Source organism: Scleropages formosus, chromosome 1 (assembly GCF_900964775.1).
Source record: "Scleropages formosus chromosome 1, fSclFor1.1, whole genome shotgun sequence".
Classification (NCBI taxonomy): Eukaryota; Metazoa; Chordata; class Actinopteri; order Osteoglossiformes; family Osteoglossidae; genus Scleropages; species Scleropages formosus.
In genome coordinates this window covers 17,864,648-17,885,380 of record NC_041806.1, presented here as the reverse complement: position 1 = coordinate 17,885,380, position 20,733 = coordinate 17,864,648, and the positions used below count along the sequence as shown (strand labels likewise).

General features: G+C 40.4%; 1 protein-coding gene across 2 annotated transcripts; it reads right to left on the bottom strand.

The window, feature by feature from the left end:
• Nucleotides 1-1,412: 1,412 nt before the first annotated feature.
• Nucleotides 1,413-14,704, bottom strand: LOC114912327 (cholesterol 24-hydroxylase-like). Of its 2 annotated transcripts, XM_029258686.1 has the most exons (15): nucleotides 14,139-14,704; nucleotides 13,847-13,921; nucleotides 13,322-13,403; nucleotides 10,979-11,052; nucleotides 8,467-8,553; nucleotides 7,971-8,109; nucleotides 6,127-6,237; nucleotides 5,875-6,031; nucleotides 5,619-5,681; nucleotides 5,413-5,485; nucleotides 3,883-3,967; nucleotides 3,612-3,722; nucleotides 3,393-3,481; nucleotides 3,198-3,264; nucleotides 1,413-2,663 (listed from the first exon to the last, which is right to left on the bottom strand). In XM_029258686.1, the coding sequence occupies exons 1-15, from the start codon at nucleotides 14,291-14,293 to the stop codon at nucleotides 2,511-2,513; spliced, it is 1,521 nt and encodes a 506-aa protein (XP_029114519.1). In that variant the 5' UTR covers nucleotides 14,294-14,704; the 3' UTR covers nucleotides 1,413-2,510. The 2 variants fall into 2 exon arrangements, with proteins under 2 accessions (XP_029114519.1, XP_029114520.1); XM_029258687.1 differs by lacking the exon at nucleotides 3,198-3,264 and having other exon boundaries at nucleotides 2,561-2,663.
• Between the last annotated feature and the right edge of the window lie 6,029 nt (nucleotides 14,705-20,733).

Here is a 20,733-nt window from a genome sequence, read left to right as displayed (position 1 = left end):
ACTTGCTCTTTTTCTCGTTTGTAGGCATGTATTGCTTCTTGGCCAAGATCAAGTGCAGTAGTGCGGTTTTGTTGTCAGGGGGCGTAAGAGAACTTTCCCACAGCATATCATTTCCAAGGGCTCACTACAGCCCTCTTGGGAGACTGGTTTGTTTGTCCTTTAGCTGGCTCTTTATTTTACTTGTAGGTATGTATTGCCCATAGTATGTGAATGATACAGAGAGAGAGTGTGTTCCACTGATGTATTAACAAGTGATCTATTGTAAGTAGTGTATCCAGCAGTGTGAGGTGTGTGTGCTGGTAACACTGCATAGAGTTCATTCATTTCAAGTTGCTTTGGAGAAAAGCATCTGCTAAATACATTAATCTTTTTTTTGCCAAATGTGTCTGATCAGGTCTTGTGGCAAATGGACACGTTGATTTGTAAGTATCACCTCTGTGAAAGCTGAAGTATTGATCCTGTTCACATTCTATGACCTTGAATGTATTTGGTTTCTTTCTTGCACATCCTATCTGTTGCCACCCTTGTTGTGGAATTTCTGCTGGAGCTTTTGCTTTCAAGATTCCGAAAACCAAAATTCTCAGCACACTTCATGTACGGATGATAACGTGTTGGAAATGACATAATAATGCCCTGAAACCGTTTCTTTGCATGCACTAAGCAATGATAAAATCGAAATTTGGTGAAGTTCTTGTTCCAGCCTGCAAAATATATGAAGCTTCCTCACTTCTTGTGTTCAATGTTCATTACAAAAATTGCACAGCATGGAACATAAGTCATTTGCTCTTTTTTGGCCATGGTTTTATCATAGCAGTGCAAAAATTATTATTTGGTTGAAAGAACATGGATATTGAACATGATACAAGTCAGTTGATGTTTGTAATACATATCATTGGTATATATATTTGAGACAGGGGTTTTTTTTTTTTGAAAATCTGTACACTTGTGTCCCGCTTGTGTTTATAGAATACCCCTGCCTTTTTCTTGTGTATGTCATTCTGCAAAGTCAAATCTCATCTCTTCTTTGTTAAGTCTGTTATTGTTTCTTCTGTTGATAATCAGAAAACCTTTTTAATTCTGAGTCCATGGCACTCATCTCAGTGATAAACTGGTCACACTGGCTGCAAGTATCCATCCTGGGATATCCAAATAATATGCTGACATCATTATTGAAAATTTTCCCGTAAGTTTCTTATGTGACTTTATTTTGCTGCACCTGGAAACTTCTCTTGAAAAATCTGATACAATTTGCCTGTGTTCAGGTCAGCAGGTAAGTAGAGACATTTCGTTTTACTAATAGCGTTGTGTCACTTTCTACCGCTCACTGACGAAATGTGCTGTCTGACTTGGTCCAATAGTGACTTAGGCAAAACTTCAGGGTTTAGGTGTTTTCCTAGACCATCAACTGGAGGTTTTCCTGTTGCAGCAATGGCGTGTTTTATTGCTTGAAGCCTCCTGTTAGTTACACCAAAAATAGGAACAACTCAACAACCACAACAACCTAAACTTGATATGAATACGAGAAGTCATTCAAGTGACACTCCTCAGACTGCTTTCTAGAACGATGTCAAGCAATGTTCTGACAGCTTAGGGAAGCAAGATAAGCATCTTGCTCATTCTTGGTAATATAGCCCTTTTTAAAGTTGATAACGAGCAGTCAACATCACCAACATGACCACATAACCGTTGCTTCTTCTGTTTTTCTCTTGAATCCTAATATCTATCTTTTCTTCGGCTTATTAGTTACTACTGGATGTTCATATTTATCAGAACTACTATTTCCAGACATATTATGAAGCTATTCAAGCAGAATACACACAAAAATGTGTTTCACTTATCAAATTCTACTGTCACGTCTGTAATTTCATCTGAAACTGTAATTTCATTATATTGCACAGCAGTACAGTAACAACAAAAGCCTTCAATTCAGTTCAGTTCAAATCAAAACACTGTTACTTCATTAGCACAGCCATTACTTAGTTCTTATTGGCTAATACACTCACGTGATGGAACTGATCATTTTGCAGCTGAACACAATGGACATTTTCAGATGACCCAGTTAACTAAAATTTTAGAAAAATGCAACCCTGATCATTCTGCAAATGAAGTCTTGATAAATATTTGCTTTGCTGAGATGTACGTCGCATTGAACAAAAGTGTCGGTTAAATGAATAAATGTAAATGTAAATATGTCATGGTTTTCGCTATATATGGGTATGCTGGCAAAGGCTTCTTGCTGAAACACGTCTGTCCAAAAATTACAGGTATTTCAGAAAATAATGAGTAGCACATCAGCATGAGCGTTACTGTTTTTTCTTCTTTAGCGGAAACCTGAAAATACTATTACATATTACATTTAAAATGTTAAAAGCTGAAGATAAAGAATTATTCAAATATCTCATTAAAAATTCAGAGTGATTATTAATTTGTGTAAATTCATAAATGTTCCTATAATCTACTTAGTGTTCAGGACAGAAAGTGTGAATGTGCCTTCTGGCAGGGTATACAAGTTAGCCTGATGCTAGACTTCGTGATCGGATATTACACACAACACCACTCCGAGGTCTCAGCGTTCCTGTGTCCATGATGTCAAAGGATTGGTCGGGGATGAGCTGCATCTCGAACCTCTGCACCAGCTTGCTCAGAACCACCTTTGCTTCCATCTGTGTAGTAGGCAAAAATGGAAAGAACACTGAGGAGGCATTTCAATTCTGGAGAAAAAAACATGATTTGCTCAGTAAATATCACCACGACCACATAAATGGTGGTCAAGAATGTGGTCGTTCACATTGGTCCCGTTATTCTAACACAGAAAAGTAATGTGGAAGATTTCACTTGGGTACCAAATGAGAACATTGAAAAAGTAATGTGTGAACTCATTTTGATTACTCTCTTAGCAGAAAAGGATAAACTTAAAGTAGAATTAATGTGGGCACCATCGTGGTAACACAATAAGTAATGCGACCTAATTTATGTAGGCACCTCATGCAATCACAGACGAAGTAATGGAGAACTCATGTGGCAGCATTATGCTTACAGTGAATCAATTATATAGGTATGTGTACACCTCATTAACAATGTTTGTATGTATAATCGAGTGAATACCTGGAATAAATAAAATGATTATCCCTGATATACCCAGCATGTGTCTCTATGGCACTACAGAATAAACTCTGAAAATGCATGCCTGCTCTCACCTGTGAAAATGTTTTTCCAATGCAGGAGCGAGGTCCCAGGGCAAACGGAAAGTATGTGAAATAAGGCCTGATGCAGAACCACACAGACATGCTTAGGGATAAGTAAGGCAATATGGCTTTGTGGTGTCAACAATACACTTTATAACAGGTCTCTCAATCAGGCAACCACATCAGATAATTAAAAAAGAGACTTACTTGGGAGCATCAGGGTGAAATCTTTCTGGATCAAACTTCAGAGGGTCTGGGAAAAATTCCTCCATTCTCCCTGACACATAAGTGCTCATCTGTAGATTTGCAGTAAGAATTCCAGTGAAAGGGGAAAAAAAATCTTGAGTCAAAAATGCATGGCTTACACAGTACACGTGCTGCACAGTGTAACAAATGAGTTAAAACAGACTTTTTAAAACACTTAACAGTAACTTGGACTCCTCCAGGAACATGAATCCCATCGATCACTATGTCTTCTGCAATCCATCGAGATGTTCCTGGAGCTGTGGGGTATAGCCTGAGTGTCTCCTTCAAAACCTATTATTTGTCAATGACAGACATGCTCATGGTTAAAGTGTGTAAGGACAGTCATTATTAGCTAATCTTTTACACTACAAGAAGCTCATAAGAAAAATGGATAAGACACCATTTTCTTCACTCTGATGTCATGATTTTCCAAAAGGTCCTTTGTTATTACCTGAGACAAGTAGGTTAACTTCCCCAGGTCTTCGTACTCAATATTCTTCTTTGCGCCAAGAACATCATCAATCTCCTGTCTGAGCCTGAAGGACAGAACTTTTTAAGTTTGTTTATGGAAATACTAGGCTCAGTCCAGAACTACAGACCAGTCTCCCTCCTCCCTTTTCTCTCAAAAACTCTGGAAAGGGCAACCTATGATCAGCTGTCTATATTCCTCTCCCAGAATGACCTCCTTGACGAGCATCAGATTCAAAGTTGGATGTTCAACCGAGACAGCTCTCCTGGCAGTATTAGATGCTTTCCAGTCGACCACAGCGGCCTGCTTCTCCTAGGTCGTCATACTCCTCGACCTGTCTGGAGTATCTGACACTGTCAACCTGTGGATTCTACTATCCTTTCTCTGACATTTTGGCATCAAAGGAACTGCACTGAAATTGTTTGAATCCTACCTGTCAGGTAAACAAGTAGATCCTAAGAAGTGGTCTGGTGGGGACCCCGATCTTCCCCTCAGCCTCTCTCAACTGGTGCTCCAGAAGACTCAGTACTGTGGCCCCTATTCTTCCAAATCTACACCTCTTCCCTCAGGCCTCATCCATCGCTGCCTGCTTCTGGAACATCTCTATCTGGATGTCTGATCACCACCTATAGTCAACCTCTCCAAAACAGAGATCCTTCACTTCCCAGCTGGTACGTTCTCCTGTCGAAAGTGCTCTATCAAACTGGACAACTTGATCACTTTGCCCACGTCATCGGCTAAGAGCCTGGGAGCAACTGACTCAAGTCTGTCTCTCTCTCAGCGTACCAAACCCACAACCCAGGCCTGCTGATACATTCTGTATAATATCAGCATGAGTTAGCCTTATTTCACAAAAAAAATGTATGCAAATCCTGGTCCATTCCATAGTCATATTCTGCCTGAACTACTGTAAATCTCCTGTCTGGCCTGTTGACCTCTGCTATCACAGCACTCCAGTTGATACAGAATGCCACTGCATGAGCTTTCTCATGTATCCCCCCTCCTTGTCTCTCTGCCTGGTGATGTTAAATTGCCCTTAGTGTATGAATGGGTGAGGGGTGCGGTGGCGCAGTGGGTTGGACCACAGTCCTGCTCTACGGTGGGTGTGGGGTTCAAGTCCTGCTTGGGGTGCCTTGAGATGGACTGGCGTCCTGTCCTGGGTGTGTCCCCTCCCCCTCCAGCCTTACACCCTGTGTTACCGGGTAGGCTCTGGTTCCCTGTGACCCCGTATGGGACAAGGGGTTCTGAAGGTGTGTGTGTGTGTGTGTGTGTGTGTGTGTGTGTATGAATGGGTAAGTATGTGCATGTGTGGCTACCCTGTGTCCAGGGTATAACCCCCGCCAGTCTTGCATCCAATGCTTTCAGGATAGGTTCAGGATTACCACAACCCTTTTTGGTTTTTTAACTTTGGTTTGGTTTGAACTATAACTAAATGTTTACACAATTCTTCTAGATGATAATCTCATGGAAATTTTAAAAATTGTACAAAAATGGGTATATTTTTCCTCTTACTTTCTCAGTATCTCAGGGCGCCTTCCAAGTTCCATTACTGCAAAAGATAACTGATTTGCTGTGGTTTCTTGCCCTTTAAAAAGAAATTACAATTGTATTTCCAATTTTATGCTAATTTCATACAGCGATTTTAAACTGCAAATTGTGTTTTCAGAGATCTGCATTTTTCAAGCCAGACCAAAAACAGTGTGAAGAGACAACCTGACCTGCTATGAAGAACGTAAGGAAGTTGTCCAACATTTGCTCAAGATCATCATGCTGATCTTGCTCTGTTAACAGAAGTACAAATGTTAGTTTATGACTTCATCTTTAATCGTTTGAACGCAACTTCTTTTTTTTTTTCTATGGGTACCTACAGTTAATAATATTACATTTACTTGAATATTACATTTAGACTTGAATGCTTGAATATTTTTATTAAATCATCTAGTCCCACATAATGAAAAACAAATAAAAATTTACCTGCACTTTTGAGGATCTGTGTGAGGATATCTTTTGGCACACTTTCTCCATTCCGCATAGCTCTTTTTCTCTCTGTGATGCACTTCTCCCCAGTTTTACGCAGATATTTTATGGCATCCTTTACCTCTTTAATAAACTTCCACTTCCAAGGCTTAAACTGAAATTCATAAACAATGCATGTTGAGGAAAGTATTCTTTATGATAATTTCCCCTTTTTTAAAACTTATCCTGAGAACAAATTAGCCCCCTTACCAGCATCATTGGATCTCTAAGACAGTAAACCATTCCTTTCAAGACTGTCTCTATGGCTTTGGGAAAGCGCGACTCAGTTTCCAGCAAATTCAAATCAATCCCAAAGGCAACCTGCAAAGAAAGTGTGAAACACAGCAATAAAAGAAATAAGCCTGTAATTTTTTCATTGCTGAATTGAGTCCCAGCAAAGTTCTAGTCATGTCTTGAACAAGACAGTTAACCTACTGTAAACTGCACGAATTGAACGTCCCGCAGTATGAATCGGAAAAATTGTAAGTCTAATTAGGTTAATAAATTCAGTTTAAATCAGTGTTGTGGAAACTCTGAAAACTGAGACACAAGTAAACACACTGAGTAGAAGCCAGTGTTGAAAGCAGGTGAGGCCAACTCAGGAATAGAAAGGGACGAAAGAAAGTGGTGATGTGAGTTTTGATCTCAGACCTAGTGAGGGCTACATAAGACCTTTCAGCTGAACAGCCATTACACTAATCATAGCAAAGAAGTCCCTAGTCATTTCTGGCTAGCATTGAGAATGAGGTTTGTTGGCAAAGCACGCTGACGCACGGGGGGCGCGGTGGTGCGGTGGGTTGGACCACAGTCCTGCTCTCCGGTGGGTCTGGGGTTCAAGTCCCGCTTGGGGTGCCTTGCAACGGACTGGCGTCCCATCCTGGGTGTGTCCCCTCCCCCTCCGGCCTTACACCGTGTTGCCGGGTAGGCTCCGGTTCCCCGTGACCCCGTATGGGACAAGCGGTTCTGAAAGTGTGTGTGTGTGTGTGTGCTGATGCACACAAGGAATTTGCTGTGGTTTTTTTTAATCTTTAAGATTGTTATACATTAAAAAACAAAGGCTGGACATTACAGGACCACTGTCATCACCAGTGTCCGAAGCATGCTAGTGCTCTCAGGGGAACACGTGATCCTGGTTATCGTAGAGAAGAACATTCCATAATTACGATGAAATGATGACAACCTGGTGGGTTGGGTTGCTTTAAATTGACAGTGTGAAGCAGCAACATAGTGAAGAAACACTGACTGGATAACGTTCAGTTCCATCCCTCCACCTCTCCTAATGTACATATCCCTGCAATTTATTTCTTTATCTCAGCAATCTTTAACTCCTCACCCTCCTCTGGTTGCTTCCCATCTGCCTTAAAAACTTCCCTCATGTGGCTGTCCTGTCCTCTCTGTTATTTCACTGCACGTCTCTGATCATTTCTTCATCTACTTCCATCCCTACGTAACTACTACTAATCCCCTCCTGCTTATGCATTCACCATCACCTTCCGCCGCAACCTAAAATCCAAAATCAAAAGCACAAGTTTTTGATTCTGTCTCTGATGTGGCAGAATGGCCTCCCTCTCTCACTCAGAACTGCTGAATCTCTCAACATTCAAGACAGGTTTCAAAACTCCCATCTTTTGGACTCCCCTGATCTCTTATGTGCTTGATAAACATGTAATGTATGTTATCTGCTAATTAAAAAAAAAAAAACAAATACCTACTGTATATGCAGCTACTCGTGTAATATATACTGGTTTATATGCTGGTAAGTGACAAATTGACTGTCTTCATCAATCAAGTGTCTGCATTCAGATCTCTCCTTCTGTGGTGTAATGCACTTGTGTTGTTCTCACAGATGTATGTCTGCTAAATGAATAAATGTATATGTATATGTAATGTTGAGTATATAGATGAAAGAAGCATATAGATAGTGGAAAAAAATGTGAAGGGCTGTAAGGAATGAAACGAGCAATGAAAGGACAGCATGCTCTTAGAAGACACAGCAGAAGGTTAAAGACCACAAAATGGCAGAAATCAAGACGCAACAATTTTGGACAGCTGACCTTTGCAATGACACTTAGGGTGACACGGTTGAGAAGGTTATGCATGTGTGCAGAAGTGTGGCTCTCTGCCATCTCCTCCAGTTTTTCCATCAGATACTCAGCAACTTCATTGAAGGTATCCATCATCCCACGCAGGTACCTGTCCGCAACAACATGGCAAGACAAGCCTGACATAATCATAGTATTCTGGGATTATGTCAATTATGCAAAATGTCATTGGTAAAAAACTAATGTGCTTTACGGTACACAAACCTATAAAGTCTGCTTGAAAGTGTCAACTCTCACCTCTTCACAGGAACAGATTATTTTTTCAATGTATTATTCCCTTGCTTACCTTCATGTAGGCAGGAGATTTCTGTGTAACATTGACTAGTCTTTAAATAAAACAAAAAAAAATTAAATCTGCAAAACTGATGTATCTGTTAAGAGTGCAATTAGTTATTTTTGCAGTGGATTTGAGACAGGTGCTTAAAAAGAATACTGCAGAATCACTTACAAGCTGTTGAATGCTGGGTCTATAATTCGGCGCTGTTTGTACCAGTGATCATGGTCCGAGTCCGTAATCAAGCCATTTCCAAAAAATCTTCAGCGACAACGAACAATAAAATTTACTGTAAGCATGAGATAAGTCAAGAAACACTGTGGCTTTGAAAGGCCAAAAAGACAGAAACGCAAGAATATAAGTATTTTTTTTTATGATGGATGGCAATAATATCTGAAGTAATTTAGAATAAATCACTACAGGTGGTCCCAAATTTACGATGGGGTTACATTCTCCAAAACCCAACACAACTCAAAAATATCCTAAGTCGAAAATGCATTTAATACAACTAATACACACCTCTGTGTGACAGAATGGGAGATGCGAATCACTGACGCTGCCCAGCATCGCGAGAGAGCATCGCTGTGCGTATCACTTGCCCGGGAAAAAAATCAAAATTCAAAGTATGGTTTCTATTGAATGTCTATCGCCAGCTCAGCATCGTAAAATCAAAAAATCACAAGTCAAACCATCGTAAATTGGGGACCACCTGTATATGGGACTGCAAAACAAAAACACACACACCTACGGACATGTTTGATCATATAGCACTTCTCTGTGCATTTCACATTCAACTGCAGATGCAGTGCAACATTTTGAAACACAGAAGTTTTAGAACTTATAATGATGAAAACTCTGAGTCTTCAATGAGAATTCTTCAAGATTAAATCACACAATGAAAAAAGTCAGTCTCTGAAAGGTATTCCTGTTTTCCTTTGTGGTCAACAATTTTCTAACGTCTTACCAACACTGATGCTGACAGCGATGATTAACAGGAAAAAAATTTTTAAATCTTGTTCTTAAACTGCAGTTTAGTGATTGGATAATGTGCCACTGAAGCAGATGAATATTGCATGCTGAAGAAGCTGAACTAAAGACTGTGCTTTCAAGAGTTTAATTTCCCCAGTTTTGCAGGCTCTGCTTGTCATGACAAACTGGTAAAATGTCTGAATTTAAGCAGCACCAAGAACACAGGAAAGGTAAACCATGGTATCAAATATTCTCCAGGAGTACTATAAATATCTTGGCCACAATATCAAGTTAAAAATAAATTAGTAATTTAACACAGTTATTTATCTTAGTACATTACAGTTACTCCTTGAATTACTACATTTGAATTACCACTGCCACCTGAACTTACGACATCCATCTCATCAACCTTATTGTAATGTTGAGTCGCAATGCCTAACGATGCCTGCTCCAAATCGATCTGCTGTACAATAACATCAGCTGGCAGGGCTGCTGCAAGGCACCCATATTTGTTGCTTGGTCTAGTAGCGAATGCATTTTCTTTACGAAAGTTTTCATTTGCAGTCACCTTCAACTTGTTTATTTTTAATGGCTAGCAGGAGAAAAACTGAGTGTTCTGGTGGTGCTGAAAATTAAAAGTGGAAGACAACATCTTTAGAAATGCAAGCGAAAATAACAGTGGAGTGAGAAAACATTATTGTACTGTTCTGTATTTATATGATCATTTTATATTGGTATTATTTTCATTGTGATATGTGAAATTTGTTGAAAAAAATACAACAAATCCCCATCACACAACGTATCTTAAAATGCAGGTTAACTGTCTACATAATCTCATGGTTCATATAAGGCGATTTTTGACTTACAAAAAAGTTAACCTAAAGCAGGGTCAAGTGCATTGGTCACAAAAACTGGAAAATTATTTTATATGCCAAGGGAAACAGTCTCAAAACTAATGAAAGCATATTCCAAACACTGACAAACTCACAAAACCTGGACCTGTGAGCAACAGAAAAAGTAATACGGTCAGATGAGTCCTTTTTCAACCTATTTCCTACATACGGATGGGTTTACATCTGGAGAAAGCCAAAGGTTGCCTTCAACCCATAATATCTGTTGCCAACTGCTCAACATAGCAGGGGATCTGCGGGAGTCGGATTACTACTATGCATTGTTGCATAACAGCCAAAGAATATGAGGCAAGTCTACAGCACCAGGTGCACCCCTTGATGCAAATACTGTTTCCTCATGATGTTCCTATGTTCCAGGATGATAATGATGTCATAGGCAGAAATTCAAGAGTGGTTTCATGAACACCAAGAAGAAGTCCAGAAATTTCAAATTGCTGAAATTTATCCTTGCTTAATAAACATGTCAAATTATTAAAAGTCATTTTTCTGGACTCACTGTGATTTAGAAAGAAAATGTTATGTCGGCAGATTCATAGAAAATGTTATGTCGGCTGGACCGGGTCCTGCTCTTCAGTGGGTCTGCGGTTCGAGTCCTGCTTGGGGTGCCTTGCGGCGGACTGGCGTCCCGTCCTGGGTGTGTCCCCTCCCCCTCCGGCCTTACGCCCTGTGTTACCGGGTAGGCTCCGGTTCCCCGCGACCCCATATGGGACAAGCGGTTCTGAAAATGTGTGTGTGTGTGTTATGTCGGCAGATTCATAGACACTAGAGAGTGTGTATCAAATTACACTATGGAGTTCGGAACTAACCTTGTCCCAAAAAAGCTGAAGAGCCGTTTATATACATGAGGGTTCTTGGGGTACTTCGGCGACATCAAGAACTCCTGCAGGAAAATTTAAATATGGTTTGAATATAAATACATTCTTCCCCAATAAAGTTTTTCATTGCACTTGTTTTCAATGGCTGTTGCATCTCTGTATTATGTGTACAGGCTTCCCTCGCAGAACAAGCATAATTCATTCACGAAAATCTGCCCGTAAAGTGAAGTCTCATAAAACTGACTCTTAATCACCATTCATTTAACAGAGACATACAGTATAATGTGTCACTAAACCCATTTTTCTCCACGAAACAAGCTACACTCCTGCCTCAATTTCAAAACCCATGGAAAATCTGAAAGAAATCCATGTACAGAATACCAAAGCTACTCTGTATACCTTGATATCTATACCCGCACGTCTTTTCTTTTCCCCTCATCATTTATCTTACTGCTTTCCCTTTTTTTAATGTTCTGTTCCTGTTCCCTGGTTTTCTTGTTCTTTCAGTGCGGTAATTTTTAAATGCTGATATTTACAGTAGAATTATTTGCGTTAAGGTTGTAACCCACTAGTTTCTTCTTTATTACAAAGTGCTTTTAGAAACTGCTTGTAAAGCGGTGATATAAAACAAAAGATTAGATTTTATGACAACACTATTTAATGAGTCACCTTTCACAATTTAATTACTCCTAATACCTCTCTCCTGAGCTACTTGGAAAGTATCATCTGTGATAAAAGTACTGTAAATCAAAAAGCACAGTCATTCCATGCATGTTATCACTTCAGCCTTTGAACTGATAAGTAAGGCTTTCCATTACCTTTTCAAATTTTAAATGTGAGAAGCAACGCCACAAGTAGTGGGCTGTTTACCCTGTGTGGTGCTTAGCGTCACCAAGGCTTGTATGTCTAACTGACCTTTCTGTTCCTGGAAGTCTGACTTGATAGCTCATCATGTGTATTTTACAAGACAAATTACACTTACTCGATCACTCAGTAACCTCTTGTCCTTGTCAGGGTTGCATAATCTACAGTCTATTCTGGCATTACTGGGTGCATAGAAGGGTACACCCTAGACAGAACGCCAGTTTATCACTGTGAACGCATCTCCTCTCATTAGTGTAGTGCTTTTTTTCCTCATATTTTTAACCCATTTCATTATTCACAATGCCTGGTGGCAAATGTGCACTTGAAGGATTTACTTACTGGTGAATCTCTCTCCATATTTAAAAAGGGTCTTAAAGCTCACCTCTTCTGGACTCACTTTGACAATGATCTACTAAGTTCATGGAATGTGTAAATGCTCATGCACTATAACTTTGAGATTATGCCTGTTGTAAGAGAAAAATTTAAACTTTGCTAAAAAGAATGCTGCTTTATGCCTCTAATTCGGCTTTGTAACCATAACATGTGGAAAATTACTGAGTGAATTAGTGTTGCAAGCTTTGTGCAAAAGCAAGGACAAGTTATCTGCTGACCACTGCTGTGTGCTGATAAGAGGAACCACTGAAACCACCCTAGGCGGATGCCAACCGAAACTAGGTACGGCAATGCGGTGCCTGACACGGAGAGGCAAAAAAGAACCACGAGTCCGAGCAAGTTGAAAGTTACTGAAGGGGCATATCGACTAAGCGCAATGGTGTATAAGTAACTGCTGTATGCCTTTTTCAGGGAGACTCTTATGTGTGAGACTCCCACCTGTATGAATGCTGCATTAAAGGAAAGTTTTCTTTGTAGCCCTGTGTGTCTCTGTGTGTTTTTCTTCCACACTGTTAAATAAACCTTTACGCAACTACTCTGTAAAATGTTTACACATATATATAAAGAAAAAAAATACTAGTAAGGAATCGTTGATATTCGGATAGTTTTAAATACAGCCACTTGTGTGATGTACATTTTCATACGGTGCGGTGGTAAGGAACAAACTATCTGTATTTAAAAATCACGAGTCTGCATCTAAGTCTCCCTTTCTGCTAATGTAATGCACACATTCATTGTATTTTCAATGAGATGTACGTGGTTGGAGAAAAGCATCAGGGGAACGAGGAGGAATGTGAATGAGTGAAGTTTGATTTATGTAAGCGGTTGAAGAATGGTCTATCTGCGAAAGTCGAGGGATGTCTGCACATGCAAATTAGAGCGTCCAATTCACCTGGACTTGAATGGCTTTGGACTGTACCTTAAGCATTCTACGTGGTACATACATAAGTGATCACACACCAATATTTTTGTTATGCTGTCAGGATTGCATGGATTTTGATCATTTCATTATTTATGCCAACATACTACAAACTGCACTGTGTGCAGGAATTATTAGAACATGAATTTTAACCTTACCTTGGCGGCTTCTGGACTTGTCACAGTTATAGATACAGAGTGCAGTCCGTTGAAGCGACACACTGGTCCATACTTCTCATGCCTGCCACAGTAAATGTGTTCAAAAAACAAGATGTGACTTGACATTGAAAATCAAAAAGTAAAATGATATAAACGTTGCATGCATCCTTGTATGGAATAACGTTACAGTGTGACAAATACATTATTAGTATTATTTCATTGAACACAAGAAATAAACTTGGGCCCCAAGTGGTAGGTAGTTTTTGCTCAGCTTTCACTCCATTATGTGTTATGATTAAGTGATGTTTCACTCGCTGACTTTCATTAACCGTTTGTCCTCAGGGTTGCGGCGGTCCGGAACCACAGGGTACAAGGCTGCTCTGTGTAAACACAAATGTATACACGCACACACACACACACACACACACACACACACACACACACACACACACTCGCCCTACCCACTGCACCAAACTCTGATATGCACTGTTATATCTCGTTCCATGCGCTTGGATCGTTTCTCACCATTCCAGGAATTTATCATGAACCAGACCCTCTGTCATTGCCTTCAATATGGCGGGAGAATGTCCAAACAGGAAGCTAAGAGTCACACAGAGTGCAAGAAACAAAATATGGAATTTCCATTAACATGACATACAGTACCTTCTCTTCCAAGTAAATCATGTGTAAATACTTCAAGAAAGGCATTCCAACTTTATTGTCCTTACTCTAAATTATTTGTACTTTTTGCTCATCTTACACAACTATGCCCAATGACACATAACATACAGGTGAAAGAATACAACAAGGCTCTTACCTGTCTCTAGGTGGCCCCGGTATATGATCATATTTCATATGAATGTATTTCACATACATGCAGTAACACGCAAAGATCACAAAAAGCAGCACGAAGGTATAAATCATAAACCTCCCTCCACATTCGCCAAACGTATGCAACAACAACATTAACATGTTTACTCTCTGCGATATTTCTCTCTCTCTGAAAATGAGTTATGAAGCATAATGCTACGCCACGGACGGATTTGAGATTGGTTTTGAGGTTGTCCTGCCTTTACTGTGGTAAAGGTGACGTTTTGTATTATAAGTGTTGCAATTTCCTGTGTACAATGTCGTATGAAGGCGTCCGGACGGAGCTGAGAGAAATGCGCCGCACGTCTTCATACGACATAAAAAGTATGTACAACACGAATAACTTTTGCGAAACAGAATATTCAGGGCTTGCAGCTCCACTCAGTACTTGTTTAGCAAAAACACAACAGTCTCTTGTCTTCGCTGGAAACAATAAACGTTTAGAGTACTGTAATGATGACGTATTGTGGTGGAGACTAAGGGGTTGCTCCTCGCCTCGGTCCTCTCTCCCGCGCGCGCGCAGGCTGATATACTTGTCCGTACACATTTTGTGCCTCGCTCGTTTTGGAGTTTACTTTAATGTTGTTTATTTTATTGTAAAGACAGCTGTGTGAAATATGTCATCCATAGTTGCCTACAAGATATTAAAAAGAAGAGCTTCCTTTTTTCCGTGTCCGTCTGGGTTTATATAATTATACGCCTTTCTGGAATCCACGTGAGGATCTGGGCTAACTCATTAGCCAGATCGTTAGTACTCAGTATTCCATACTGATACTAGACCGAGTGCTACATAACATCCACTCTGTTTATTTTCACCTGTTAGTGTTACATTCAACAAATAAAAGCACCTGACTTGTGCATAGTCATTTGCGGAGACGTCGTCTTTTAAGTTTATAAACTGCAGGCGTGACGGTCTCGGCTCCGCTGTTGTTCAGTAAACCCGAATCATGGACTGAAAGACGGTTTCGCGTGAAAATGTAAAATTCAGCACTAAAAAAATCACCTCACATAGCGTTCTCCAGCAGACGGTGAATACAATTTAAACATGTAAGAAAGTGTAAACTGCAATATATTGTGTTAATTGTGAAGAAAGCATCCTCCAGCAGCAGACGCGGTGAATTATTATATAATTTCATAAACGTGTACCAATACAAATATGTATGTTAGCCCCTCGTCATAACTTTACAACCAGTCCCATATTATTTACAGACATAGGCTATAAGAGGCTTATTTTATCAGTGTGTCGCATTCATTATTAACCTAATACAAGTCAGAGGTTGCTAGCATGTGACTTGCATTGCCTAGTCCTCTGCACCAGGATCTCTGGATCATTCCGTTATCAGTCTGACAGGTGCCTTGCCAATCCATCCAGATCTTGTCGCATACGGCTGTTTGATGTCCTGAGTCCATTGCCGCTGTCTATCATTTGGTGGCTTTCGTGCCGTGGTAAACTCTTGTGGGGGGGTTTGCTGCTGTTCTGTAGTTCTACCAGGTGCAAAGGCCAGGGGCGATGCTTGTGGGACCCCCCTTCTGCCAGCTTAGAGTGGAGCGATGGCTTCTTTGCTCTGAGATGGCGCATATTCCTCTGTAAATCTTGCTGTCGGCCTCTACTTCATAGGCTCTAGAGGACAGTGTTATGGTAACATGAGCTTCCTTATATTCTCACTTATTGATGAGAGGCTGGACTTGAACCATTTCACCTAGAGCCGGGAGGACTTGATCACTTGCAGTGGCATGTCGAATGTATTCCATTAGTCTGTCACAAATAGGGTCTACATTTCTCATTCGTGACAAACTGGCGCAATGCATTCGAGATGTGGTCTACATACCCCACTCGTGACACACTGATGCTGTGCACTATTTCCTCACTATTCAGTTTCGATGTCAGAGCTCTTGAGAGTGCATCACTTGCTGGCATTTCTCTGCCCGGTTTGTGGATTATTTCAAGTGAGTCAATCTTTTCTCTCAAGAGGAGATTCTGGAGCCGTTTTTGGATCCTTCCTTAGCAATTTCTTCCATATAGCCACCAGTGCCTTGTGGTCCGTGATTACTTTCACGTCTGGCAAACCTATAACGATGGAACTTTTTCAGGCCGTAAACTGCAGCAAGCATCTCTTTCTCTATCTGAGCATACCTGGTCTCTGTTTCAGACAGAGACCAACAGCTGAATGTGATTAGTTTGCCATTTTAGTAGCACCAACCTCAGTCCATATCCACTGGCGTCATTCTCAAATATCAGCTTCTTCTTAGAGTCGTAGAATGCTAGGATGGGAGTCTTGCAAGGTATGGCCTTGATCTTTTTAAATACCTCTTCCTGACTCATTGACCAGATACAAGGTACATCTTTTTTTAAAAGGATTTGTTGTGGCTGCATGATTGATGAGGGGTTTGGCAGGAATTTCACCAAGTAGTTAACCATCCCATAGAATCTTCTCAGCTCTGGGATGTTTCTTGGGGCTGCCATGTTTATAATGGTCTCAGCTTTGGTAGGGTCAACTTGCAGGTTTCCACCGTCACCTTGTGGCCCATGAAACATATACTGCTGCTTGCAATGTCCACCTTTTTTGTTCAATTTGATGCCTTTCTCGCTGCACCTCTTTTGAGAGTTTGTCAGGTGTGTGTCATGTGCTACTTGATCCTTTCCATGGATGATGGTGTCTTCTGCGATGGATATCACACCTGGGAGTCCATCTGATGCTTTGATGAGGTTTTTCTGGAAGATTTCAGCTGAGAGTGATGAGTCAAAAGGCAGGGACAAAGCCACCCATATCTCTCAAATGGAGTCATGAATGTGGTCATTTTGCTGCTTTCACTATCAAGCAACATATACCAGTATTTTGATGAGAGGTCAGCCTTGGTGAATACTTTGGACTCTCTGAGTTTGTGTATTAAATTGCCCATGATGGGCATCGTGTAGCGTTCCCTCTGGAGTACCTTGTTTAGTTTATGAGGGTTTTTACATGTTCTAACAGAGCCAACTATTTTGTGTCATAACAAGCTGACTACACCATGAGGTTGGTTCAGACACCTTGCAAATGACCATCTTTTCTAGCCGTTCCAGTTCACATTTGAGTGTGGGCCTGGCACTGACACTTCTGTGGTGGTCTTCCAATCACTCTTGGATTTGCAAGTGATTACACCCCCTGAGTCTGGGTGCCAGGGAAATTGGCGAGCTTGCCATCAAACATCAGAAAATTCTTGTGTACTCACAGATGCCACTCTTTCAAACTGTTCCTCCCACACCTTTATGAAACCCATTTTCTGGCTTTCCTTCAGACCTAGTATTATCTGGTATTTGTTGTCACAGACAATAAATTCAGTGTTGTATTTCTTCCCATTCTTGGGGTACCGCAACGTGACTCTACACTTGCCAAAAGAGAGTGCTGAGAGAGTGCTGCTGTATGCTTCAATGTTCTTGCATATTTGACAGGTTGCAAGTTGTTCCCATGTCAGTCTGGATCACGACTTCCTCTCTGTCAATATGCAGCGTGCACTTGATCTCTTTTCCTTTTATTTTCTTCCCAGTAGAGACCACATTGACCCACTCATCAGCTGCTGTCTTTGGGTGACAAGTAGCTGTCATGCTCCACCTTGTTCACTTTAGACCTGGGTTCTCATTTTGGCCTTGTGGCATTTTTTACACCACACACTTTCAAGGTGGTTCCTCTCCTTACACCTGGCGCACTTCTTACCCCATGCAGGGCAGTTTTCCTTCTCAAAGATGTGTTTGGTGCCACAGTATTTGCATATGACACCTCTTCTTGGCCTTGGTGCTCTTAACTTTGTTGATTGTGTCAGTGGTCAGAGATGTCTAATGACTCGTGGCAGCCTGCTTTGCATATGTCTACGCTCTGGTTTAGTGGGACAATCTATTTTCCTTCAGTAGGTCACCTCTTAAATCATCATCACAAATCCCCAGAATTATCCCATCTCTCAGGATTGAGGGCTCGGTCACAGTTGATGCAGCATCCATATGTTTTGATTAGATATTTGATTAAAAGAATTTACCAAAGTCTTCCCCTTCCTCTTGTGATCTTTTCCCAAACCTGTACCTCTCCAGGGTCTCGTTTACTTGTCCAATGATAAACTCTTCAAACACCTCCATTATTTCCTTCACAGCCAGTTGATTTGCCAGCATATCAAACTTGAAGGCTTCCAGCTCTTTCAGAGCATCATCTCTGAGAAAGTTTATAAGATGGACTGTCTGGAATTCTGTCAAGTTCTCCTAGGGTGGATAGTAGTATGTAATTCTCCCACCTTATTTTGAAACACTTCCAGTTTTCCTGTTTGTGTACATCTAATAACAAGGGCTGTGGCAGTCGGGCGCTTTTTCTCATGTTCGCTAAAGCTTTGACAACTCAGAATGCGGGTGCATATTGGGTTGACTGTTCCTCTGACATTGAATCTTTGTGAATTATAAAAGTCAGGGAGTTATTAGGCTGAAATATGGTACAGTAAAACCCCAATTTAATGTGCCCCAGTGTGCAAAGTAATGTGCAAAGTTTATAAACTTAGCAACCGTCTTACAGCGCGAGTGGGTTAGAAATGCTGAAATGCCTCTTATCTTACAGCTGTCTGTCTCGGCACCCGTCGTCAATTCATTGTCGGCAAATCACACTTACCGAACTTTAATGTTAGTTCCAATATACTGTTCTAAACTAATATCAGACACAACTAAATCTTTTTAAAACATCCAAAGAACAAAAACGAGTTTCACGTAATCTAATCAAAACAAAGGCCTTTCATCATGGTATTGTAAATTAGTGTGTTTGTTATCAAAGCGCTCAGTACCATGACGGATTTCTATTGATCTGCCTTGATCGGCAGGTCTCAGCATTTAAGTACCCAGACGTGGCCACCGTGGCCTGTGGCTTTCAACAGTCATCAAAAGCTAAGAGTTTCTTTTGTTTTTTCTGTCCTGGGCAGTATGTTATCTTCATTACCAGCAGCCAATTGCAGTTCAGCTTTGCTTGTGAACACACACATTGAGACTGCTGTCTGACTTTTGGATGTGTTTTAATGTTTTTTTGTGAGTTAAACTGCACAATGACATTTTATGGACCCTAACAATCGTGTTATAACAGGGTTTCACTGTATATTGTGGTGATAATGGCAGACTGCTTTTCGCCTACCTGGTTTTTCTTTATTCTTCAGGCTGATTTTCGTGACTGGCTCTTCATTGCTGTGATGAAAACGTGTCCACTATACCCAGTTTACCGCTGCCACAATGTTGCGTGGCTTTCTTGATAAGAGGAGGCTTAATATAAATACATTTATTTCTGTTACCATTGCAAACAACCTAACATGGTATTCATAATACTGTCACGCATGCTCTCACATGCAAATTGCACAATACTCAAAGTTGGATGGGAATTTTATCCACATAACAAATATACACACAAACACTAAGAAAACCATCCTATTACAGCGGGTAATATGCAAAGTAATATAAAAAAAAATTAGAATACAGTGCACTTGTGGATGTTAAATTAACAGAAATTTGCAACAATTAAATGTTGCATTTACTTCTTTTCACGCCGAAAGAAAAAAGTAGTTTTTTTCAAGGTGCCTGTCACGTGATGTCACAATGTAAGCATGCATGTTATATAAGTTGCGCACGTCATGTTCATGTAATGCACTAATTATATTTCTCTGTGAGATGTACAGTGCTCTGCAGAAAAGTGTCTGCTAAATGAATAAGTGTAAATCTGTAGTAGTAATGAAGACATAGTTGTTGCGCCAGCCATCCAGTATAGGATTATGCATTACTTATTCAGAATAGGAAGTGAACTGGAACCTGTAGGAACTTTTACTGCCAGAGTACAGTGAAGCCACACTGTGTAGGTTCTCAAGTTTTATGTTGTCAGGTGCAGTGAATAATTTACTGCTTTACTGTCAATCTGCTTCTTCTGTAATTGGTTTCATAAAGTTAAATGAAATGACAGTGGAGTTAAGAGTGTTTGGCACTATTGGGTTAATGAAGTGTGACCATGTCAATCTATGATAAAGGCCTGGTACAATGCCCTACGGTTGTGGAGTGTGCAAGGCTGGCTTGAGGAAACAGTTGGATGACCACCAAAAATGACTCAGCACAAAATTAATTTGTGACAAAACAGCTGGACAAATGAGTATTGTGCAATCTGCATGTGAGTGCATGCGCAGCAGTATTATCAGACAGCTGGTAGTGTAGTGGTTAAAGCTACTGTCTTTGGATCCAAAGTCATGGGTCCAATCCCTACTTCTGGCTGTGGTACCCTTGTGCAAGGTACTTGCTCCAGTAAAATTACCCAGTTACAGAAATGGGTAAACAGTTGTAAGTTGCTTTGGAGAAAAGCATAAGCTAAATTAACATTCGAATAATGTAAATCATCATGTTGTTAGTTGTTTTCAGCGGTAACAGAAATGAACGTAGTTACAGTAAACATCTTCTTATCAACAAAGCCACGCAATATTGTTGAAACACAGAGACGTCTCTGCAAATTACAATACACACGTGCTTTTATTTATTGAATGTAACAAGGAATGGAAAATTAACAAAGAGT